The sequence below is a fragment of the Eurypyga helias genome, unplaced genomic scaffold (genome assembly GCF_000690775.1).
Source record: "Eurypyga helias isolate BGI_N326 unplaced genomic scaffold, ASM69077v1 scaffold13204, whole genome shotgun sequence".
Lineage (NCBI taxonomy): Eukaryota > Metazoa > Chordata > Aves > Eurypygiformes > Eurypygidae > Eurypyga > Eurypyga helias.
Window position 1 is genome coordinate 2,267 of NW_010245693.1, and position 26,645 is coordinate 28,911.

The 26,645-nt window shown below is 38.8% G+C and overlaps 1 protein-coding gene across 1 annotated transcript in view; it reads left to right on the forward strand.

The window, feature by feature from the left end:
* Positions 1-3,568: 3,568 nt before the first annotated feature.
* Positions 3,569-26,645, forward strand: part of KIF26B (kinesin family member 26B) — a gene marked incomplete at its 5' end in the record, with an annotated part of 168,232 nt that continues 145,155 nt past the window's right edge. Inside the window, one exon of the mRNA XM_010150171.1 lies at positions 3,569-3,735. Within this exon, the coding sequence (XP_010148473.1) occupies positions 3,569-3,735 (167 nt within the window). The remainder of the gene's footprint in view (positions 3,736-26,645) is intronic.

Below are 26,645 nucleotides of genomic sequence, written 5' to 3' on the forward strand. Positions count from 1 at the left end.
ATTTCATATTTTATTGCTTCTGGAGAGATTTCACAGTTGAAAAATCTCCCTTTGACAGACATAGTAAGCAAAGAAACTGTTTCTAGATGAGGAGATCCTGGACTGTGGCTTAAGGCAGTTCTTATTTTGTCTTAATTTGTCTATATCTTGTGGTAGGTAAAATAAACTACGTTCCCAATTTGGTATCTTTGTAATACTCTGTCAACTAAGAAATGTCGCTGCTGAGGTAGGCAGTAAATCAGTGGAGCTCTAGAACAGATAGTATGTGCATTTGGGAGTTTAGTTCTGAGGGGGTTCACGCTGAGAAACAAATTTTTGCCCAGAAAGTGTGCCAGCATGGGTAAGGATACCAGGTGGTGGTATTGGATCCTCAGGGTCAGGAGGGTACTTAACAAGCCCAACATGCCTCGTTATGAGTGTCCATCCAGGGCAACTCTGGGAGGGCTCTCTGACATGGCTGTTTACACTGGAATGTTGCTTTTCACAGCTAATACATCAATATCGACGTCAACAGTAGCTTCTTGTTTTCTGCAACAAAGCAAGCTGTGTGAATGAACAGGAAGGAAAGCTGCTGCCTCTCCAGCAGGCTCTGGTGGTCACCATCGTATGGATGTTTCACAGCTTGCAGTTTGAGCAGCTGACCATCCACGTAGTGCTTGGGCTGTTGTGTAGGACACATGATAAAATGACAGTACTGGTGAACAGTCTACATTTATATAGAAACAACCTCATTCTGCATTTTTTCATCACATATGCAATTCCTAATATCAATATTACTTATCTCTCTTCTCTGTCTGTCCTGTGGTTAGCGTGGTACTCCATAAATACAGAATTTATAAATATGTTTGATTATTTCCAGCTTCTGATTCTGTTCCTTTGCATTTTACTAGAAGAAAATGTGACCTAAATACAGGCTTTATAAGATCTTCATCCTCATTTATTAAATTTATTACATTTATTATTACAAAGCATTAACATTTCCATTTGCTGACTAATACCTATTTCTCTCTGAGTGCTTAGGTAAGGGGGAATTGTTTGTATTTGTATCTTTCTAAAAGGATAATACGTCTCTTTGGTAAGTGAGTATTTGATTATTTTGCAGTGCTTGTATTTAAGAACTAGTTATTCAAAAGCTCATGAACCAAACATCTAATCAGCTTTTGAGGAAGCTCGAGTGTAATACCTTTCAGGAAAAGTCCATAATCTGTTTGAGGCTTTTTATTGCTCTTTGCTCTGTGCTGTTCACATTAACAGGACTTGTGGATATGGACATGGATCACTTGAAAGTCTCTGTAGTTGCGGAAACCATTTAGTTACTGCTTTTATGCCCACGTCATGCTGGATGTTTGCTGGGTGTGTCAAACACAGACACACACAAACCCTTTCTTGTTTTGCAGTTGGCTGAAATACATCTCTCAGGCCTCACCGTCTTTCAGCTTCAGGGGGTCTGACATCAATAGAAACATGAGGCTCTGGCTGTGGAAATTCATGTTTGGAGCTGCAAATCTTTATTTGGCAGAGGACGGGGAGGTTATGATAGCGGTTGAGATAAGTCAACTCATCATCTTAACTGCTGTCTGGTTGCCATGGAAGTGAATGGCACTTCCTGGTGACACTATTAGCAATGGCAATTGATTAATGATGGTCCAGCCCTGATTTCAGGTATATGAACTGGATGGACTAAGATGAGGTTAGGTTTGTAAGTGTACTCTGCTCTGAAGGGAGAGCTTTTTAAATCTGTCTGCTTAGCAGTTCCCAACATGGTATATGATGAAATTGATTTGAGGATAACATGATGGGATAGGGCCGAATCTTGTGCTACTTCACTGCAAGTATAAATAGCTGAGTTAGCAAAAAATTATGGAAAATTTGAGGAAATTGGTTAGTGAATTCAAATGTATTGGATGCCGCAAGTAGACTAGCTTAGCAGAACACTGAACAACAAATGTCTGTTTGCCTGCATGCTGGAAATGTAGGGAGGTATCCTGGCAGCCAGCCTAAATTCTTGTGTTTTAACGGTAATATGAGATGATTTAAGTTCAGGATTTTAGCTATAGCCTTCCGAGAGTGCTGCTCATTCAATATAGTGAATCAGTAATTTAGAAATGCTTAGCATGTAGCTAACATGATAGGGGCACTTTCAGCAATTTTACTTGTTCCTCATTAAATAGAGGGGCTAGTTTAGCATTCCTGTTCTTGAAGTATTACAGTTGATTGGCCGAAAAATATGTAAAATCAGAATAAACACTTAGATTATCTTCTTAGCCATAGTAGAATGGGTAGCAATTCTCTATAAAAAAACTGGGGTGGTTTGATAGTTGGTCTAAAAATGTTGCCATATCACATCCAAATAAAAATCACCATTCTTCAACTTTGTCTTTAATAACTGAAATGTTTAACAGCTGAAATAAAGCAAGCCTCAGTGAACAAAGAACTGCAGGATGATCTCAAGTACTTTTCTTGATGTACCTCACAAAGATGTTCTGTTGTTACTGTGGTGATAAGGAAAGGTATGGGAACTGAAGTTGAACAGGTGAGAGACTGGTTATTGCAAACCTTTTGCAAGGAGAAGGAAGCAATGTCTTGGATGATTGTTAACAATAATTTGGAAAGATTCTTTTTAGGCATACATTGCAATTTTGTGACGTGCATTGGTGAACAAATGCAGTTTGTGGTTGAAATGAAGAAAGGAGGAAAGGGAAGTTGTCAGGAACTGCAGGTGGTACAACAGATGACATCACACCATTTTAAGTTCATATGAAATAGTCAAGAAACTGAAATTGGTTTTGAGGAGGTGCTTCAACGGCAGCTGCTGACCCAGCTGTCTCTGAAGTCAATAAATATCTTTCAGTTAACTTGAGGAGTGCTGGGTCAAGTCTGGTTGAACTCCATTTCTTTTTGCAGACAATGAAAGGCTGATATGAGCCTTTTGAAGAGGGGAAAAAATGTTAAATGGGCCATCAGAAGAATGAAATCACAGGATGTTTAAAACCTTTTAAGAAAGCAAATGAAAGTGAGTGGTAATGATCTCAATTTTCCAGAGAGGTGACAAATAGTGTAGGAACCCAAGGGACTTCTTCCCATGCTACTTGCTGACTTTTCTGGAGAAAGGTCAACAAAAATACTTCATACACTAATGCTGTGTTATTTTACAAAGGCAAACAAATGTGTTGTGTTTGTTGTGTGTGGGTTTTTTTTTTTTTCCCCCTGAAGTAAAATATAAATATCTTGCACACGTCTAAGGTGTTTCTCTTAAACCCTGAGGTAAAACAGAGCAAGGATTGTCATTTACTCTCTTTTCTATATATATGGAAAGCCATAGACATTATTGACATTTCTAGTGATGGGATGAATTTACCCCATTAGTTTTAATGCAGACAAGGTTAGAGCTGAGCCACGGTACTGGAGATTAGCATGACAGAAGCAACAAACTTGTTCACAGAGCAGCAAACATGTAGTGAATGAAATGCCTCTCTTACTCCATCTGCAAGCCAGAGGCACTTCTGGATGAGGAGGGGTCAGCTAGTGAGCTTTAGCTGATGACACTTTTGTTTTTTTCTGTCTTCAGATATCTCAGCTTATGACAGAGACTAGTCGAGAGAGCCTGACTGAAGCAGCATTGAACCGCTACAATGCAGATAAACCCTCCTTGTACAGCTTCCCTGCTTCCCAGAGCACATACGTTGCCAGTGAAGTATCCACAGGCACCTCGGTGGCAGCATCATTTTTTGCCAGGTAAGAGAGATTTCTCAGATTTTCCTTCTCTGGAAACTTCATTTCTTTCAACGAGATGATTCTGTAGTGAAGAAGTGGGGTTGACAGACTGCAGCACACATGTTGAAACATGGCTGTAGATACAGATCTATCACAAACTTGCTGAATTACCATGAAAATGTTGTTTAATCCACCTGTATGCTTTTGCCTTTAAGATGGGGATGATACTTCTACCCTTTTGTGTAAAACATCTCTTTAACTCTTGATAGGGTTAAAATGTGCTTGCAGTCCCAGAATAATACCTGATTTAGGGACATTCTTAGACGTGTGTATCCCTGAATGAGAAGGGCCCATCCAAGTAGTTTTCTGAGATAGGCAATTAACTGCAAAGCTAAGGGGAGGTGGATAGTTTTGTTTGACAGGAAACCTTCAGGTTTCTTTATTGAATTTTTCTTCTGTCTAGGGAAATTATCAGGACTTCCCATTTCAAACTGAAAAGTTAAGATTTCTGATTTCAGTTTCAGGTCCTGTCATGCTGTTGAACCGACTTGAGGCTCTAAACACACTTTCTGTTGAATATTCAGCCAATACTTCCAAAAAAATTCTATGAGATAAAGTTTAATTGAAAAAAATCTTATGGCTATCTTAATTTTTAGTAAAAATGGTTTGTTAAAGGGCCGTAGCATCTAATAAGTGAAATAACCATTATCAACAATGGGAAATGTTTTTCTGTGCAGAAATATGCTCTGCAGAACATAATCCTTTTAGCCCACTTGAACACTTATGTAACTAGAGAAGTTGAAATAATCCTTGTCTTTTAATGCCTTTTCAATAATTAGAAGATTGAATTGGGAAGATCTGTGTAAGTAATGAAATAAAAAGAGAATAAGCTGTTTTTTACAGCACTTCCAATCCAATCTAGTGAGATATCTGAACTTCAAAACACAGAGTGAACTTTTGAGCGAACACCTCAGGCATATTCAGATTAACTTCCTACCCTTTTGAGAGCCTGCTATTAGTAATTCCACATGATTCTATTTTATTTTAAAGGTAAATGGAAAACCTATAAAGTTGTTGGACTCTGTAAATCTGGAAAGAAGATTTTCATCTCCTATTTTTCCTCACAGGCATGAGGACTGCATATGTTCAATCAATGTGACACAATAAGTGAATCATGTAAGGACAGTAAGAGTAGCATTTTAGAAAGACCCAGTGAACATTGTCTGGGGCAGCTCTGCCATTTTTTCTTTACAGATGTGATACTGCAATAGCAACAGTGAATGATGACGGTGGTCTTGATTGCTGCCCTTTTGTCTTTAACCGCAGGCAATTGAATTAAAATTGCTGAATGTACTCATATGGTAATGTCTAACCAAGAGTGCAGATTTGGATTAGCACATATTTTAGCATGAATTGATTTATGAAGATGGTTTAACTCATTTGTTCTTCATTGTTTCACTGTTTTATGCTGAGAGAATTCATTTGCTCTTAATACACTCTGCTGAAATGCAGGAAACTAATTAAATTTACTCAAAATCCCTGGAGTAAATCACAGCATTTTAAGTAGAACCCTGTGAGTTTCTAGCTGATGGTGTGAATTCTTGGGTATGCTTGGTCCAGCAGAGATCTCGTGTTTAGGCTGTTTATTTTTAAACTGTACTTAGCAAGATAAAAATGCCTGGTTTAGTTTAGGGTATTGCATAATTAGATTAATATCACTTATATAAGTCAGTTTTGTTGTGGACTTCAAGTTATATCATATGCTGACAGTTCAAGCAGCAAATTCAAGTCAGTTCTCACTGCTTGACCTTTTAACAAGAAAAGCCACAACTTATTTTCAGAATGTGGATCTCATTAATTTTTGTTTTGCATCTTATGTGTGTCTCTGCATTTTTGTAAGGTGGGGGTAAGAAGCATAAGAACACCCATGTATGTATTATAAAATAGGAAGTAGAAGGCAGTGATTGCTGAACTCATTAACACAGTGGTCTGTTTACAATATTAAGCAGTCATTTTTACCAGGCATATGAATGCTAAACTTTTGGGTTTTTTTCTGATTATAATTGGCACATGGAGTAGTGAGTACCAGCTATGCTTGTTTTTGTCAAATGTGTCACATACCACTTTTTCATGCTCAGTAATTAAGAAATTACTATACAACCAAGGAAATTTGCTAAGGTGAAGCTGAAGTTGGAAGGAGAAGAATAGAAAATGTTGTTCTTAGATTTGAATCATGTCCCACAGTATTTCACCCTAACTTCCCTAACAAGCAAAGCAAACCTCAGATGAGGTTCAGATGTAAAAGTCATCCATCATCAGGAAAAAACCCAATTAGCTAAAATGCTGTAGTGTAGAAGAAATGTCAAGGCATCCATGGGAACTTTTGGTTGTAATGACTTGAGAAACATCAGGAGTGGAACACTGGGAGCTCATAATTTTTCTGTTCTCAGGCACTACTGGTCCAACAGTGATACTTGTGTACAGCTGGCATTGAGCCATGGAGAAGTGTCTGAAGGCCACAATGACTCTCAATCTTTTGAAAAGCTAGGAGTCTTATCAGTTACCTCAGTTCTTAATCGCCATGTTTCATGATCTGTAGCTGACAGATTTCTAAGCCAGCTGAAAGGGCTGCAACTTCTGTAAATTGTCATTTGTTGGGATATCACTACAAGAGAAATGATGATGTGTCAGGGTTCCCATGGGGCAGTATATAACTGTTTTAAAGGAGAAAAAAACATCGAAAACTGTCCAAAATGCTCTGCTGGTAGGCTTATGAATATTAGATGATACAGGTATGAATAATGAATTTCTAACGATGATTCTGACACAGAAACTGTATGAAATCGATTGCAATTTTAATGACAAGCACCAAATGTGCCTTTCTGTTCAGCGCTATCACACATTTTTGTCTCAGATAACCTCCAATCCATGTTAATTAAGCATCATGATTCTTACTAGTGTGATGATTTGTCATGAAAATAATTCATTTAGCGAATGTGAAATAATTATAAGTCTCTGTACACAAAAAGAATAATTTGCGGAACATTTTAGGATTTTTACGTGAGTTAACTTTTGTGGCCAGTTTGAATCTTTGTGTTTCTGCGCCGTCGCAGTCTAAGGTGTACTAGCCTCTTGCCTTGTGTCCTTCAAGCACAGTGTAGGAGTGTGCCACCTCCAGTTAAGGGAGAAGCGTATGCCAATGCTGATGCTGCCAAAGAACTGAGGGAAGGACTTTCTGTTGCTTGTCTCCCTTTCGTCTCTCTGCTCTAGCTGCTCAAGGGGCATTGTACTGAACGTTGTTCCTATCTCTGCTGGTCTATACATGGTGAAAGTTTCTGGGACTCTGGCTACAGCTTTGGCCTGACTCCAAAGATTTATTTATGACTCCATAAATAAACCTGCCCTTCTGAATAAAAAGTCTGTATTGTGACTGGGCTGTAAAGTTTCGATAGTCTCTCAAAGGATGAACGCGTGGTGGAGGAACTAGAAGTCAAAACTTGGCCAGAGCCTTTCAGTTGTCCTTACAATATCTAAAAGTTTGTGGGATCTTGGTACTGTTCTTTATTTACCCTGTCACAGTAAGCTTGCATTCTAAAAGGAAAAATTTTTATTGCTTCAGGAAAAAGGAGATAATTAAAAGCCTGTTTCTCTTTGGACCTCAAAAAAGAAGTACAAATTTTTGAGGAGGAGACATTGTTAAATGTTGTTTCGTGTTGCTGGTCAGGAAGTGTAACTATTTTGAACAAAAGTCCACGTCAGTCTGAAATCAGATATAGTTGCATTTGGATTAATTGAGCCTAATGGGAATATAGATAATCTTAAAAGTAGCTGGAAAAATCTGTTCTAGGGATCATTTTCCTTGTCTTTATACATCTTAAACACTAGGCAGAGCCAAACAATGATACTGTTGTAGATGTAGCAAGGCATGTTTCTTCAAATAAAATGCAAAAAATGTCCTGATTTTTAAAAAACCTACTATTTTGAGACAAAATAAGACTAGAAAACCTTAGCTTCCGTGTAACTGCCATGGAGATACTCAGCATGGGATGAGGTCCATTACAGTTACCTCCCTTCTTGGAAAAGCTGCTAGTGACCCTTTCCACACTCATTCCCCATCCCTGTGTGGTTTGGCAGCAGGGGGAGGAGGACATGAGGCAGTGCTTTACTGCAAATGGATATTGTGAATGTTGTGTACGAAATGCTGCTGAATGCTCCACAGATTTCCCTTCCACTCTTGAGAATCCTTTTTGAATATTTTTAAAAATTCTTGTACATCTAAGGTTTGTATTTCATGCAGTATGAGGACTGTATTTGTGGGATCCTCTTGTAAAAGCTGCTGTGCTGTTTTGATGACTTAGCACTCCAAAGACCTCAGAACTTTGAATCTCATGCCTTGCTGGTTTTTGCACACATTTGATAATCAGATTATCACACAACTTCCAGTATTTGCTGTTTTTCCCTTATAGGCACAATATTATGTGACTTGTTGAAACTTAAAGTAAGGAGCTAGTCTGCACCATCTTTTTGCTTATGGGGAAAATTTTTTAAGCCCAAAGGCTTAGAATCCAGAAACACTGGGTCTTTCACTTAGACTGTGTATTGTTTTAAATTAACCATACCATTTTAAGGTCCTGGCTTGAATTTATCAGGGGTCTGGGGGAAGTTCAGAAAAATGAACTTTTCCTGGCGTTGCAACAGAGGGTTTATCGGAACATGTGCGGCAAAACCATGTAAGAAACAGAGGCAGCAGCTAGTAGAGAAGGAAATGGGTTGGAGTAGGTATTCCTGTACCACAGAGCCCAGCATTGACTTGGGAGAAACATTTGATGTGTGACTGAAGCGTTGCACTAGCACATGTGGAGTCAGGTCAGGAATCTCTTCTTGGTACTGCTGTACCTTGTGCAGGTGCACAGCAGGCTGTGCGGGCACACCCAGGGTGATGGTGCTGCCAAGACCCAAGAGACCTTTCAGAAAAGAGCCTGTGAACATTGTCAGAGGGTGAAAGCTGCTTATCCCATGCTCTGTGCCTTTCTGAAGAAAGTTCTGGTGAATTTTTGAATGTTTTTAAATGCCCTGAACTGCAGATGATTTCGATGACAGTGTTCCTTCATGCTGAAGAATGGTAGACCTCGCTGCTCTTTCAAGCCATGCTGAGGTTCTCTGGTTTAGGGAAGCTTCACTGCTTGGGAAGCCCAAGATGTCAAATAGTACTGACCTTAACATCCTTAAGAGAAAATTATTTTCTTAGACCAGTGAAAACATATTTTGGTTTCTTGCCATCCAAAGTAGGCAGAACCTAACAGGATTTACTTTCATTAGCTGAACAAACTAAATTCAACGGCTAAATCGTGGTAAGTCTCTCAGAAATTTTGCAGAACTATATATAAAAAATTCCAATCAGAATTTCTGCTCTGTTCCCTCATCCTCATCATTTACTGCATGAGAAATATGTAAAAAGAAGAATGTTAAGATCAAAGATCCATAGAATATCTTCCGGTAGGAATGCTGGCAGCAACTTTTAAAACATCTGTAAATCATTTTCACAAATATTTCTACCTTCAAAGCCTGTCTTGAGGCTGACTAGTAGGGAAATTTCAATCACAATGATCTCAGTCAACCTGAAAGACCAAGGAAAAAAGATATTAAATTGGCACCTAAGTTTGAGTGCACAACTTCAGGGGCTGATTTTTCATACTTGTTCAACATTCATCAGAAATTTAGGAGATCTGTGCTCACAGTCACTGTTTTTCTGTGCCCCCTTTTGCTGTGAGAGCCCTAACTAGCAGGCTGTTTCTACTTCCTGTTATCGGTGCGATCCCATGGGTATAAAATAAATACCAATCAGAAGGGAATCTTGACACTCCTGAAGCCAGAGGCGGCTGGCAGTTGGGGCCCAGAGAATACCCTTTTTCTATGGCTCAATGTAAAGAAAATAAAAATGTCCTGGCAGGAAAGACTGTGAGCTACATACATGCAACAATAGCCACTGCCTAGTAGTGGAGGCAATGATCTGATATGCAATTAAAAAATTAGGACTTTTAAGTGCCACATCTGGGTGAGGAAAAGCAAAGGTATTTGAATGGTCTCTGATTTTGCATGGTAGTTCTTTCTTGGGTCCTGAGCAATTTTCAGTGTGTTTTTTTGTGGGGTGGGGTTTTTTTTTTTTTTGTCTTGTTTGTTTTGGTTTCCCTCCTCCCCCCTCCCCCCCCCCAGTTGACACATTCCCCATAGCAACTTTTCTTGAATCAGTTAATATCTTTTGATTACAAAAAAGTTTAGCAACTAGATTCCAGACTAAGTCCACTTCTAACAGGAAGTGTGTAGGTTACATGTCCAAAACCATGGTGTCTGAATCTTTGGCTACTTGCACGTTGCTGTTATTTAAACAAAAACTTAAGAAAATGTACGCACTTTTAGACCTGTGTTGGAAATCTAGTTGTGATATATTTTATTTGGCACTGGTCTGTAAAACAGAAATAATTTGAACTTTCATGCCAATTAGATCCACTATGTGTTGGCTGCAGATTAATAGATTTCATTCAGTTTAAAATACAGATAATAGACCTTGATTTTTAAATAGGATTTTAGGAGTTATTGTAGAATACTCTACTTGCAGGGGCATACCATCTGCTTAGCCTCAAAGCCCATAGCTGATAAAAAGGATGTAAATCCTCCTCAGATTCCTAGTATCAAAGTAATCCACTTCAGATGTAGAGGGGCATTTACTTTAACAAATACAGTTTTCTAGAAAAAACAAATTTTAAAAATAATTATTTAGAACAATCTAAAGTAAAATCTTGCTATCCAGGAACAATTTATTGACCATTGAACAGAGAAATTAAAATTCCTATCCACGAAAGGTATGTTATTTTGGTGCTATGTCTGTATTGAAATATGCTACACCTGCTTCTGTACCCTGCACAAAGTGAGTGTTTTCTGATCTGCACTTGCCCCATCTATGGTATGTTTTGTATTGATGCTAAATACTGAATAATTCCATTATTGAAATGGTCATTCGGGTTTTTTAATTTCTTGTATAACTAGCCTGTCACAGTCTTCAGAAATCTTCATAAATTTCTAAATAAATCTCCTCTTTCCACCCTTTTTCTTTGGAAAGTTTTGAGGTAGTATATTGTTTCTTTATGATGCAATCCCCAATTCCATTTTATGAATGTCTGGCTCTGTTAAGGAAAGGACACATACCATGGAAGTTTTTCTGCTTAAGAGGTTATTTTAAAAATGGATGTCTTGTCTCCTAAGTATAATTCATTATATTGGTTTTTTCTAATATATATTGCCTGAAAAGCAGAATCTTAGGGTTTTTCTGATTACTGTAAGAATCTGTGGTGTGTTTGTTTTGTTTGAGTAAACTTTAGTGCTTTGCATCATTTTAATTTTTACTTTTTTGTGTACACAATCTACAATTCATTTTCCCTATTAATTTTTGTATGATCAGTTATATTCAATTTTTAAATTTAAAATTTAAATTTGTCTGGGAATAAAACAAATTTATATGTGCTTTTCCCTCCTTTTTTCTGTCTGCTTATTTTCTCAAGTACAACTCCATGAAAATGTCTGGTAACTGGGGACTCTATTAGCTGGTAAGAAAATGCTGTCCGTCTCTCTCAGGTCCTAGAGTCAATAACTGATTATATTACAATCAAATGGCCAGTAATGGGAACACCTACTTAATCTACTTCATGCAATGTACATGTGTTGTAGAAGCTCTAAGTGTTACGTATCCTCTGTGAAGGCAGGAGGTAACCAAGACATTTCCTGTCTTGTGTAGTTAGCAATGGCCTTTGTCTGATGTTTCTGAGGTGTTACCTTAGCTCAAAGTTTGCTTTCTCTGTTTGTATTTAACTTATTGCTGCTATTACAGATAAGAAACTTTATAGCTGCAAATGACTCTGCTGGTTCTTGCTGTGACTCTCACGTCTTAGGTGCTGTGTACTGATAAACGCTTTTTATTGCTGGGAAAAATATTGGATCCTGGTGATCTGGTGATATGGCACTGAAGCACTGATTATTTTAGTGGTTTGCTAAAGAAGGAGGCAATTTTTCATGGGCTTGTATTCCTAATTCTCCTAGGTGATTTCAAGCATTTAATACAAAAGTACCTAGGTGTATGGAAGCTGAAATTCTGCTGCTCTCCATCCACTATGCTAAAACAGGGCTAATTTTCTACTTCACACCACATCTTGTGACTGCCTGCTGATTTCAATGGAATGCAAAGGGGGAGGCTAACTAAGGATAGGTTTGGCGTTCTAATTTCTAAGAGGGCTTTTGGGGTGCCAGAGTACTTGCTACATGACCACCTGCTCCCCAGTGATTGAGGAAAACTTCAAAGGAGCTGAGGCTATTTCCTTTCCTCGGCACTGCCTTTCTGTGCACCTGACATGTGCATTGAGAAAAATTGCTAGCAGCATATGCAGTAATCCCTCAGCACCTGTTACCAAAGACTCCTGGTGTTAAATCTTGCCTTTTACTCTTAGGGCAGTGGAAATGAAAATGGTCAGCATTAATCTTCTGACTTCTAGTATAGTTGTGACTGCCAACTATAGTATAGGCAACCTCATGTTGATTTACTGTTCTGCATATTTCTTGCTTCTCTTAAACCTTGACATAAGAGTTTTGATTTATAGTGTTTCTGTGTTGGCTTGTGGAGAGAGAAAGATGGATTGATGTAGTTGCACTGTCTATAGCAGAAAATTATATGCACCACCAGTTGTTTTTTCCCTCTGTTTTTAACACCATCAAACTAACCTTCACTCAAAGAGATCATAAATCCATAGTAACAAGACTTTTTCCTAAACACCTGGAAGTTCAGAGTGGCAAACTTTTTATTCTGATTATTTCTTTCCTGTTAGAAGAAGTTTTGTTACAGTGTTGCCTTTGTTACCCAGCAGCCTTGAAATTCCAGCTGTGATTTACCCTCTCTGTAGAGTTCTCCACTGCCTGCTCGAAAAGTCAGTGTTTTCTTAACCCTGAGAGCAATCTATTCAAGCATTGAATGGCTTTTCCTTACAATTACCGATGAATACAGATGATTGTAGTTTTCCTTGCTCATAGAGTAAAATCTTCAACAAAAAATGGGTTGAAATGTTGAATTATTTGTTTATTGCCAAATAATAACCTTAGGTAGACAGCTACCTGGTGGGCTTGTATACTTTCATCCTTGTGAATGTGGTTATAAAATATAAGATGAAAGCACACCTGCATACATGACTAGGTGGATTGTAGCAAACAGAGGTGTAGAACCTCACCTCTTTGTTCAGCTGTAGATTGAACATGATGCCCGTCTTACAGCTGCTGTCCATTGGTGTATTTCAGTCAAACCATTGGTTTAGTCCTTCTGGGTAACTTGAATTCATGATTAAATGCATGCACTGCATGCAGGACAGGGGGTCCAGAGCTTTCAACTATGCATCTTGATTTGACACTGCTAGTTGCCTTTCAGGAGACAGACCTCTTAAAGGATAAAACAAGAAATGAATGTACACATTTTATAAACAAGTAATTACAGGAATGTTGCAGCTAACACAGACAATTTTCCCTGTGAATGCATTTCTTGAGATTTCATTACTTCGGGGTGTAGCTGTAGAGTTTTTCTTATGATTGGGGAATTCTAGAGGCTTTTTCTTCAAGTGTATTTTCTGTTGTTTTAGAATTGGCAGCAATTTCTGCAGTCCAAGTGTTGACAGGGTTTGCCTCTTCTATTCAGTTATCTATTTTCAGGAAATCAATAGAGACTTAATTTTTAAAATATATTTATTCTTCTGGTTAAAATTGGTCAATGGATTCAAATGTCCTTTTAGGGTAAATCAGATTCACGTAGAGTGAATATTAGTCATCCTCATTTCTTTGAATAACTGGGCTAAAACTACTGCTGATAACTAGTGAGGCAATCTTTGGTTTTATTTTCCCAACAGTCATGAGAGAAAGGAACAAAGCTAGTGGCTCCGTTCTGAGAATTACAGTAATAATCTCTTTGAATCTAACAAACAATGCTGAATAAATGAAAACTGTGGAAATCTAGGCAAAGACAGAAAAGACAGTATTAGCAGAAATAATTTCAGTTTCTTTTCTGAATACCTCTTTGTATGTAAATACAGGGAGAAATCAGTCAGCCTTTCATTAGAAAGGAAAAAGTACATACAGGGAAATTGGACAGAACTGTGTTTCTTGTTCAAGACATCTGTAAGCAAGCTGAGTTACTAATCTGGCCAGGATGGAGCATATCAACACTGTATGAAAGTTCAAAGTTGCCTATTTCTGCTTTTGCTTTTTAACACTGAAAGAGAAAAAATTAATGTGAATCTAAGCTTTTTCATTGCAATAGCTATTCCTTTTCCATCTCCCCTCTTCCACCATATTTACCCCTTCCCAGAACAGTATCAACCTTTTATTAAGACAGAATGACTTTAATTCAGCTATGTGATGTTGTGGAAATACCTGACTAGTGCAAAGTGAAAAATGTCTGAGTTATGTCCAACTATGTAATTCTAAAATGAGGAAGGTAAGTCTGTTCAGAGGTTCCCAAGGGCCCCACGGTCTTTTTTTCAGGTCAGTTAATTAGCCTTGGAATTCCTGTTTGAACCTTGCTTATTCTGATTTATTTTGGTTGTCTCCACAGGACACTACACTATAGACTTTGTGCTCCAAAGCTGACATTTCTTGTCATCCCCAGATCTTATGTGTCACAAGTGACACACAAAAGATAATTTCTTGGATCTTTGAGTTGTATGAGTCTTTAGGTTTCACAGACTCAGATTCTTCATTGTTTTGTTTTGTTATTCCTCTCTGCATGTATGAAGGCCAGAAGTGGACTTGCATAATGAAAGCTGAGAAAAATAATCCCATGATTCCACAAATTGAAGAGAAACATTTTGTGTCATAGAACTCAGGAAATAATATTGAGAACTGATAGGAATGGGGAATACGTATATCTTCTGAATCAAGCTGTGCATACAAATGGGGCTAGAAGGAAGGAAAACAAACTAAAATTCTGGAAGGGAAATAGAAGTATTTCACTATCATGAAATTCTTGGAGCATCATTGAGCTAGTATGCTGCTATTTAAGGGTTTAGTGGAACAATTCAGGTCTCCAGGAACAATACTGGACATGACTTTCATCCAGGGCAAACAGGAAGATACCTGCGATGGGATACAATTAAAAAAACCCTACTAAAATATTGCCAATGTTTTTAGGATTATGGAAAACAAGTGTTGGTCATACTGGCTTGAAATGTTTTTCCTGAGATGATTACATGTTTAATTAATAAAGTACAACAGATACAATACAATCTATGTGGAGTTTACTGAGCTATTTTGGTTAACATCCTGTGAATTCTTGATTATACTTTACAGCAACATGAAACATTTTGAGAATGCATTAAATAGACTAAACTAGATGAAATTATGTACTATGTTAAATGAATCTGCTCCTGTTGGGATTCTGTGGAGATACAGAATGCCATAGGGCACTAACAGGAAAAATATTAAACCTTTCAGGTGATGTTGGAATGGTTGTCAGTTACAGATTGCTTAGTCATCTGGGCCAACAATAGGTGTAACATCAGTGTCAAATGTAGTATCATAAACCCAACATTAAAGAAAGGGCCTGTGTACTGAGAAGCACTTACTGGAAAGGGTCTATGTATCATGGTTAATTAGTTGCATATGAACACACAGTGGGACACTGTGACCAGGAGGGCTAATGCAACTCTTGAGTATCTGCAGTAATAAGAACATATGAAGAGAGACTGGGAAGTTACTTTAACTCTGCATTAGGAATAGATACAGCAACTGCTAGAATACTCTGTGTAGTTTTGGTGTCCATGGTCAAGAAAGATGCTGAAAAAAAGGAGAAGCCTCAGAGAAGAGACCCTAAGATGATTAAAAGTTTAGAAAACATGCCTTCCAACAACTTGACTTTAGTTTGTCAAACAGATTTAGAGAGAGATGTGTTGACAGTGTGCAGGGAACAGAAACGTGATACTAGAAGACTCCAGTCTAGCAGACAAAAGCACATCAAGATGCAATGGCAGGAAGTTGAACCTAGACAAACACAGAATGAAATGTACATGTTTAGGAAGTACATTTAGAACAACCTGCTGAAGTGAACAAGAATAGCAGAGGGTTCTCTTTCAGTGTATGTTTTTTAAATTAACATTGATATTTGAAGAAAAAAGGTTGTAGGTAACCACAGTTTGAGGTGCTTTAAGAAATTTAATGGAGGGAAGATCCATTGCTTTTGCTATGCAGGAATTTACATTAGAGGGTCATAATAATCTCACTTAACAATCTGGGATGACAGGCTTACTTGTGTGTGAAGATGCAGCAACAAGGAATAGTATTTCTGCTCCTTTTTCAGACAGCAATGCTGTAATAAAGCACAAGAAAAAGTTGACATGTAAAAAGTAGTAAACTATTAATTTTCTTAATTTATCTGGGAGTCATTAGCAAGTAATTATTTTAATTTTTTCTTTTTTTAAAATTTTTTACATTAACTTCAGAGGTTTTTGAGTGTTTTTGTTTGCTTGTTTAAATACCAGTATCTAGAATTTACATTTTAGCTTTTTTAATGCAACAAGATGTGGGGATCTTTGTTTTCTTTCATAGCTTCTCTGGGCACATATCTGCCTTAGGGGTGCATTGTTTTCCTATTTTTTCAGATTCCACCTGTTTCTTCTGTGTTTCAGAAAGTACAACACCACCCATAATTAAAAAAAAAAAAGCCTTCCTAAAATTATGAATTCTTTACTTCTTCCTTTGCCTCTTGGGCTGAGGATGTCAGTCAGCAAAGGTGATGGGCATTCATTGCTGACACAAGTAGGTCAGTAAAAATCATGAGTGGGAAAGCAGCACCCTAGTATTTTGACATATAAATTAAGAGGAGAATTTAGCAGCCAAAGCTAAATATTGTATCTGAAGGTAAAGGCTTTGGGGCAAATGTCTGTGCTTTAAAATTGCATTGCTTTCATCAATTCAGTAAAAAATCCCCCCCCCAAAACCCAAAAACAACAACAAAAAATCCCAGCTGTTCCACTTGATGGCTCATAAAATCTGAATAAAGTCCTTCAAGAGCATTTTTTTTTTTATAGGGAGAGACTATTTTTCTGTACGGTACGCATAGTTATGGTAGCATCTGGTTCCCATCTCTGGGAATTCAGAGAATCCACAGGCACCGACATGCTGTCTGCTGCAGAGAAGCTCTACAACACAGATAAACGCTTCAGACAAGTGCGCAGTACGTAATGTAATTGCCTGCAAGCTGGAAAGATGTCAGGGTTTGCTGGGAGGAGGCAAAATCTGAATCAGTAAAGTTTGATTAATATAAGCAATAGGAGCAGCCTTTGAATGAAATTTCCTTTGTTCACCTGTGAAGAGTGGACTGATAAGCTAGCTACACCTGAGTCAATAGGATTAATCAGTCAGAGAGGTAAGCAAGGCCTACGAAAGTCAAGAGGAGTCGGTGGGTTTTCACAGAGGCTATGGAGGCTTCGAACAATGGGATCGGTAAACTAATTGTCAACAAATTTGAGCAGGAAAAACGAAGGGCCTTTTATGAATAATCACATTGGATTTAGTAGCTGTTTGAATGACAATGGAAAGCAGAATTTGTCTCCGTTATTTTTGGCTCATGACATTTGTCATTCTAATGTCTTATCCTTTCTATAAACAGGATCTGTGTGTAAGAAGTAGTCACATTGTTATGTGAAATTATATTACATCATGGTAAGAGTTTGTTACACGTTACTGTCATCTGGTATCACAGAAGGCAAAATCTTAAGGGTGCCTTGAAAGCGGGCACAGACACAGCACTGATTTTTTTTGGCATACATTGTGCTCAGCACGTTGATTTTACTTAACAAGTAACATGATAGAGCAAATAGAGAGGATACATAAAGATTTTGCTTCTCTTATGGCTGGAGATGCACTCAACCTCAATACGAGTCAAAAGAGAAATGCGTTTAAGTACAACTCTGTGCTTGAATGCTTACCTTCATGCCAGGACACCTGCTTATGCACATATATATAAATAAGAGGTGGTAGCAGATATCCTTTGTGCCTTGGGGAACATTCATTGTACTGTGTGAATATGCCTGCCTTTGATATAGTAACCTAGAGGTTAGTGTTTTTCTCCGGAAAAATGAAGAACTGAGTGATAGACATCCCTGAACCTGAAAAGAGTCAAAAATGACAGCTCATGTAACCCAAAGGAATGTCTTTAAATAATACCTGAGGTGGAATAGGTCCTTGCTTCAGTGGACGATGCTCCGCTGTGCAGGGAGGACTGTGGGATCCACATGGCCGCTGGCAGCGAGTGAGAACGGAGCAAGCCATTTCCTAGACTTGGAGAGCAGGGCTGGGCAGGCGCTGTAGCTGCCGTTCTCTTCCTTCAGCAGCTACATCTGAAAGAGAGAGGTGCCAGTCATTATGTGTGACTTTGTAAAGAAAAGACCCAGAAAGAAATGTGGGGCTGTGACTGCCTTTTCCCACACACAGGTACCCAGTTACGTGCTACAAAAGTGGTCTAGGAAAGAGACGTTATTTCAGAAATGTTTGTCTTCAGCACTTCCTATGGGTCAGCTTGTATGTTTGCAGCATGCCAAGCTGGGCTGATGTTGAGTCAAGTGCCTCAATTGTCCTACACTCTGTGTATAGAAATAAAGTACCTAACCTGAGCTTTCGACTTTTCCATTAACAGAATTGCGAAGAAATTGTCATGCCTAAGGATGGCTTGGATCCAGGCTGAAGTTTACACCTGAGTCTGAAGAGTATGTTCAGACTAAAAGTTTCAGGTTTAATTTGCATTAAAAATAACAAATAAATTGTGAATACAAGAGCCATATATTCCTAGAATAAAACACTGAACCATATTTCCAAAGGCACTGAGATGGGAATGATTCAAGAGCCTAGATCCCAATTTGAAAAATTATTGAAATGCTTATGAGCTTACCTAACAGTGACTACCACTGGAATTTAGATTCCTGCACATCAAGGTAACTTCTGAAATGGTACCTGTGAAGTGATTGCAACGTTTTCAGTAATACCGGGGGACAGATTTTTATAGCTGTATTCCAATTCAGGTTTATCTTTGCTTCTGCCAAAAAGAATTATTTTTGAGTTTTAAAAAATTATATTTATTTAATTCCTAGCAAATAACTATACTTAAACCCCAAACATATTATACAACATGTTAGCTTCAAGAGACAATATCCTAAATGAAAACAGATCCTTTTCTTTTTCTTCATGCCAGCTCTTTGTTTAGCAGTATGGCAAATGCACACACGTATCCCAGATGTTCATGGAAACAAAATTCTTCTTTAATTTACAGCAGAATCTGGTTTTATCCCTTGCTGGCTTTGTATTTGTCAAGCACAAATGTTTAAAGCCTCATACTCATATATGCTACGGTAGTATTTTGCATGCCTATTACAAGCTAATACTTGTAAAATGACAGAATAATTCCAAATGGAAGAAACACCTGGAGGTTATCTAGTTCAACTGCCTGCTCAGAGCATGTCTAGTTACATTGGATTTCTCAGGACCATGTCTCATGGAGCTTTGAGTATCTCTGGATGGAGTTTCTAAATATTCTGGGTCCCTGTCCCAGTCATTGGCCATGCTCATGGTGGGGAAAAAAAAATCTTTATATATAATTTGAATTTCTGATATTGTTATTTGTGTCTTTTGCCTCTCCTTCTGTCCCTGTGCATCTCCAAGAGTGAGTCTGGCTCTATCTTCTCTAAATCCTCCCGTTGGTTGTAGACAGCCCTAAGAGCTGTCCTTCACTCAAGGCTAAGTAAATCCAGTTGTCTCAGCATCTCCTCATGTATTACATGCTCTGACCTGACCATCCTGGGTTCTCATCTCAGTGGACAAAAGAGATCACTGTCTCATTGGAGAGATGATTATGGAAATATTGCCTTTAGTGGGAATACTGTTTTAGAAATATAAACGGCTTATATAGGAAACCTGACTATTGCGTAATTCAGCTTTTGCTGGGACTGGTCTTAGAGATCATGCTCAAAACATGAAATTTAAGATTCAGGTTTTAATCTTTGACACTGACACTATATTTTCCACTGCTTTTACCTAAGAAATATTTATTCAGGAGCAGCTGAACCGATTATATATTTGGCAAGATGATGTGTGTGGTTTCAGATTTTTAGATGTAGTGGTTTCTATAGCTATGTTTTCTCTGCTCTTCTCACATTGAATGTGGGTAATACTGTGGGACATCTATGGCAGTTCATTTGTATTTGCTCTGCAGAGTCTTTGTCTGGGAGTCAAACAGCATTGACAGCCCAAGCCTCTGTTTCATGTATTCAGGAATTGTTAAATATTGATGTTTCATGGAAAAAACCATCATCTTTTGGGCACCAGATGATTGCGAGGCTTCAAAATGATTTTGTCCTGGAGGTTTTTCATGTGGGCTGCTTCTGTGGGCTAAGGGGGATGAAGGCTCTCCCAGTACCAAGGTCTTGTCAGGTGCTGTCGGGCTGGGGGGTCCCCATGGAGGGGGGCAGGGCAGGGCCAGACAGCCAGGGCCCATCTCACTGCCCAGTGTGCATGGGTCTCCTCCCTGGGGACAAGCTGAGGCCAGAATGGGTTGTGGGCCCATGGGTAGGCCCAGCTCAGCAGGGCCCACGGCAGGACAAGGCTGTGGAGAGCTGGAAACTGGCCCTGCTCTGGCATCAATGGGGCAGGGACTGATGGCCCCAGGAGCTGACATGGCGTCCTGGTCCGTGGGCTGGCGAGGGAGCTCCAAAGGACCTGGGCAGGACCTGTAGGGCCTGTGAGTACCCTTAGAGCTCTGATAGACCTAAAGTTGGGGCTGGGGTTAGGATAAGGGCAAAGCCCAGACCTGCAGTGGGTGTGAGGCTGGAAAGGGGGGTGCGAAACAACAGTGCAAGCTGTTAAAAGGTTTCTCCCTGTGAGCTTGTTCACGTGGGCCACAGTGCTGGGGAGCTAAAGCTTAGCCAAGGCCTAGGATTAGGGTTAGAAGGTGAAAGCCCAGTGCTGCATCTGGTATGGGGCTGAAAAGGGGCTGCAAAATCACAGACCAGTCTGCAAAATGTTTACTTCCTTGGTGATCTGTAGAAAAATTTGGCTGAGGATATGATAAATATAAGGGAGGGGAGGACATTGCCTACAAAAATTACCAGACTCTAAGCCTCTGTCATGTTCTCAGAACATGTCCCTGTCACTTCTCCTGCATGTGAAAAACAGGCCAATAATTAGACCTGTCTGAACTGTAATCTTTTGACTGATCACTTTGTTCATCACTCTCTTTTTGCACTGGAGCTAGTACCATTTCAAGCTTCTTTGACTCCCACTATGGAGAGTCAGCAGAGATGAATACAGGAGTGACACTGAGCTCCATGAACCTTACTGCATTGGAAACTAACTAGTACCACTCTAGTTTTCTTACTGCTTCAGCTACTAGTGAAGCGAGGAATAGACAAGGGTCAGGAAGTTCAGAGCAGGCACAATTCACTTCTCATACAAGCCAGAGAAAAACAGCAGCAAGTTCTAATTACAGTTTTTAAGTTGAGCATTTCCTCTTTATGTGTCTGTTTTGCAAACAGCAATTTCCGGACACACCCACATAGTTGGAGACATGAAGATGGTACTGGAGGATGCAAACACATACGTGTCTATAAATTGACTTCAGACTTTTCTCCTTAGTCAGAATATGAGATTGTTTAACTTGCTCAGTGAGTCTTTTTGCTAGCTGTATTTGCTCAGTTTTACCCAACAACTTCTGGCCTGGCAAGCACAGGGAAATAAATATAAAGAGGTACAGTGCCCACAGAGCAGTCCTGTTCACCTTCAATTCTCTTCTTCCCTGCTTTTGTGAGGGTGGTGTCTTCTGGCACTTGATTTTACATCTTTGTAAGATCACAAGTCTTTAGACAGTGTCCCACCTTGAGGTGGAATTTTATTCTGGACAATAGTGAGGATAATGTTATTATTTAGAATTTCTCTGTGAAGGGAAAAATTAGTCTTCTATTTGTTCAGTCTGTTGCTTCAAAGTTGATGTTGCATATATGGGCCAGCACAGCATGCTACCCTGTTGGATGACCAATATTAAAAATAGCCCTCCAGCAATGTTAAGGTTTTTTTAACCTGAATATTCCAGTGATTTTTTTTTTTAATAACGCTGTACTGCAAATGGTTGTTTCGGCACAGCTGGAAGGGGCAAGAGGTTGTGGTGGGGGCTAAAATGAGGATCTTGTATTAGAGAAGAAGGACCGTTATCTCTAACTTCATCCTGAGTGATATTGTTGCACCTTTTAAGGCATGAACATGTCCCACATGCCAAAATATGTATTATTTCATAAAAGCAATACAAGCATTTGGGTGGGTATTGGTATGTCTCAAAACGTAACTGCTACTTATTTAAGAAATGAAATGTAATACAGAAAACACTTGGTTAATAAACGGTTGATGCAAGCTGCACCAGAACGGAAGTTAGACAATTGCTGACCTCCAGTTTAAGATTTGCGTTTGTCTAGATCATAAAGTAACTGCGATTTGAATCCCACAATACCTGACACTTTGTATATCTGTACAGAAAGGCTGCCTTGGCTATATTTGTTCAAAAGAACATGTAAACCACTGTAAACAATAAAGCTTGAGGGCTGGTGCTTATAGCCATATGTAAATTCTCATGTTCTTGTTAAAATTTATGGTTTCTAAATATGTGCAAATTATAATTAGCAAACAAGTCTCTAAAGGATGGCTGGTGAGAGAGTGAGCTCGTACCTTTATGTAAAGTTCATGGAGCTTATTGAATTAGTCATTATAAATTATTATACACATGTAAAATGTTGAGGGTTTTTAAATTCATCCATGAAGACAATATTACCCTGATTGTTGTTAAAAAAGCAGTATTTTAAATTATTTAAATAATATGCCTAGGTAGTCTCAGGAGGTGTCCAGAGTGGCACCTAAGGCTCTGTGGGATCAATACTGCTATCAGTTAGCACCAGAAATTAGTCTTTTCCTTCTTTCTGATTTTTTTTTTTCTCTTTTTCCTCTCCTCCCCAAGTTCGGTAGGGTTCTAGCCAGCAATAGCAAAGCCTGCTAAAAAGGTGGAGGTGACCATGTGTATGGCAATGGATCCCTTCAGGTTAAATTGAGCATGTGCTCAGTATTCAGATGGAGTTTTTACTGCAGGGATGTGGCTGGGGAACAGCAGTGCCTGTTGTACTGCCGAGTCCTTGAGGACATTGGTGCACTTTGGGCATTCAGCAGGCTCGTGGGGATTCACTTCCCTTGTCTTGGTGAGGGATGCTCGCCTGTCCCTCACGTGCTCTGAGGATTCTCACCCCTGTTTTCCTCTCTTCTCCAGCTCTGTCCACCCTGCAGCTTTTACAATGCAGTCCTTTGCTGTTTTTTTCAGACTTCTCTACCATTTTGAAAGCACACTGTTGCTCACGGAGATCCAATTATGCACCTTGTAAAGCAGAGCAGCATATTGAAATTAATAAAGCTTAATTAATAAAGAATTAAAAGAAGGCAATATAATTAATACCAATCAACCTGAACTTACGGAAAATAGCTCTTGTCAAAATGACTTGTAATCTCATCAAAAAGAAATATCAAGTAGAGTTGATTAAATATAATTGCATTGATGTGAAATTTGGTAGCTGAGGACTCTTAAGTCTACTGGGTGTGTAAAGAGAGTCAATGGCTAGGAAATAACAACGCAGCATTGAAATAAGGTCTTTACTATGAAGACAATTAACTATTTCAGATAGAAAAATGGTAAAACCTAATTAATGGTGACTTCTACAAATGTGCAATGCGGATCTATGGCTTGTGATATAAGATAATAACCGTGGTGGTGATGATGCTCTTTTCTGGGTGTATAAACCATCAGATCTCAAAATGGGAAAGCACTGATTTTAGGCTGGGGGAGGTTGAGAGGATGGTGGGTGCATCTTGGAGAAGTGGCAAGGAAGTTGTAACTGAGTCAGGGATGGGGGCAGGAGAAAGCCAGTATGAGAAGCCATGCACTCTGATGAAGAGTGGAGCACTGTATGTGCTTTTCAGTGAATGGGTATTTATGTTAAAATTACTTAAATACTCAGTTTGCAAAAGTGTTTTTCTAAATGTCTCTCAATTGCAGAAATTCCCAGTTGTAAAATGATGGATCTCACTCATTCACCCATTGTCATGATGCACAGTGCTTGATATTTGACCTTTTTTTTCTTTTTGAGTGATGCTATTAGTATGAAAAGTTTCTGCTGAACATAAGCAAGGGACATGCCAGTTACACTAAAAGATAGAAAATAACTGTTTGTCTAAATATTTGGTTACTGCCACTTTATATTTACATTAACCTAGTACCTTGTACTACTAATGCACCATTTAAGTCTGTGGAAAGATGTTGGCCTGGGAGTAAGACATGGTATTCAAGCTTTATCACTTTGAGAACAGCCACAAGAAGTGTTTTGCCTTAGGATAAATGTGAGGGAAACTGAGCTTGGGACAGCCGTGGTGATTCCTTTAGGGCACAATTCCTTCCTTTCTACGGCCTTATTCTAGGTCAGACTTAGAAGCTTGTAATTTATTTCTGACTAACTTCCAACATCGTGTTTTAATATCTCTTAAGCATTTCACTTGCAGGAACTAACACAACAAGGTAAGAAGTCATGGAAATAATCCCTTTTTCCCACCTTCTTATCCATTCCTTACCTACCCGGTCTGGTCTAGTGCAGAAGAGTCAGTTTAAAAAAAAAAACAAACAGGAGAAGTCTTCTGTCCTGAATCCTGGCTTGGCGTCAGTGTGAAGCAGGTTAGATGATCTGCCAAGAATAAACCCAGCAAAATTGGTCTGCACTGACTGGGAACTATACAAATTGCAGACTCTTTTAGTGTGTCAAGAGGAATAAAAGACACAAATGGTAATGTCTAAAAATGCAAATTGATAGGCTTGCTGTGTTGTTTTGCTCTGTGTGCTTGCCTTTGACTGAAAGGTTCTGAGGGAGGGGAGTCAGCTGTGTGCACTCTCTGCTATGCACTCCATCTTCTAGCAAGCTCAGCACCTCAGTCCCACAGCACTCATGATGGTGGGGGTATACTTCTTGCTTGTGAATTTTTTCTCCTCACTGTGATAATAAGTGTGGCTTCCACTCATCTGTAATATGAGCAACCTCATCCAAAGGTTCAGGGAGAAAAAATGTACTTGCCTGTCTAACAGTTTAAATCCGTGTTGAAGCTGGAAATGCTGCAAAGCCTTTCTTCATGTCTGTTTTTAATAAATCTAATGAACTGAAGCACCTCAGAAGTATCAAGCCTATCTTTAGCAAGGCTTTCATGCTCCTGTCATGTTTCCAAATGTTGTCCCCCACTTCGCCTCCCTCTGGGCCGCTGCCTCCATTACCCAGTTGGCAGAATGCCTTCCACAAGGACCTCAGCAGAAGTGTGTGCTTCAGGGCCTGTGTCAGAACATCAGAGCTATCCTTATTTCTTGCTGTGTGTAGTATGTGGAGTAGAGTCCAATGGAGATTTCAAGTATAAATTGTTATTAGTAATAATTAGCAGATAAAATCTTACCCCATTTTGATGTTGCTGGGAGTTTTGCCATCACCTTCACTGGTCAAGTTTCAATCTAACAAGAGGGCAAGCCTGTTTGCCTGTTGTTTTTTAATCCATGAACAGCAAACCTGATTGTTACAAAAGGGTAGCTTGGCCAGACAAGGTGAGTAATGACACTGGCTTCTAAGAATGGAAAGGTGGTGTAAAATGTGGTTTATCATTATGGCTCACTCACCATGCTGTGGGCTCTGCCGCTGCAATCCATGAGGAGCCAGTGGAATGATTAAGTCCTTCCTTGGTATTACCTCAGTTCACACGCCAAATTGCATGTCTCTCTCTCACTGCTGAACTTCCCACTGGTCTTGCATTATTGTTATCACTGCCCTGCTATTAGTAGTTCGTGACTCAGACGACCTCCAATAAAGAGAGGTTTTCTGAACTTAAAAGGATGTGAAACATGCAAGTTAGTTAAATCAGTTCTGAGGCATTTCTTGATTATTCTGCCAGCTCCTCAGTTGCCTGTACAATATCTGTCCCTCCTTTTTCAACTGAATGAAGTAAAATAATCAGTAATCAGCTTAAAATAGTACATGGGTTCAATGTTAATCTTCTTTAATTATCATAAATCTTCATTCTTGGTGTTTCCCAAGTAAAATCAAGAAAATTAATACTTGTGGTAAAAGGCTTTTGTTCTTTCAAATATAGTTGTGGACAAAATTGTACCTCTGGAATAAATGTGCAGTTTGTCCAATGGTATTCTGTACTTGTCTCCAAAAGAAAGGAGCAGAAATGTTCCATCTGGTCTCTGCACTTCAAGAATTGCAATAAAAATTTATATTACTCTAACCTCAACCTGAGAAAGTAAATATGCCATGTAGCCCTTCTAAAGCTATTTCTTTTAATCTCTTGGTAGCATATGTGTATGTAGAGATATTCCTGACAGGTGTATCAGCTGCACTCTTTTATAAAAAGATGAAAATGCTAGTTTAAAAAGAAACGCATATTGTATTTAATTTTCATAAATAACTTTAGCATGGGAATGCATTTTCTTTATAGAAAAAAAGTCTTGCTAGGTTTAGTATTTCTGTTTGATAATTTTTGTTTTTATTTGAAGGGTTTTGAATCATTTCAAGAATGTGACTCTAGACATCTGATAGGATAATTTAAAAACTAGGACAAAATTGAACCAAATTTAATTTCTGTCTGCATCGTATATCAATGCAAGCCAGACATTATTAGATATGAATTATCATCCTGGAATTTTGATCATCAGGATGAAGAGACTGATTCAATCATCTTTGAATCTCGTGGTCTGTAAGTGGCAGAACAACCTTTAGTGTGGCAGTCCAGTGTGTTCAGGCATTGCTTCT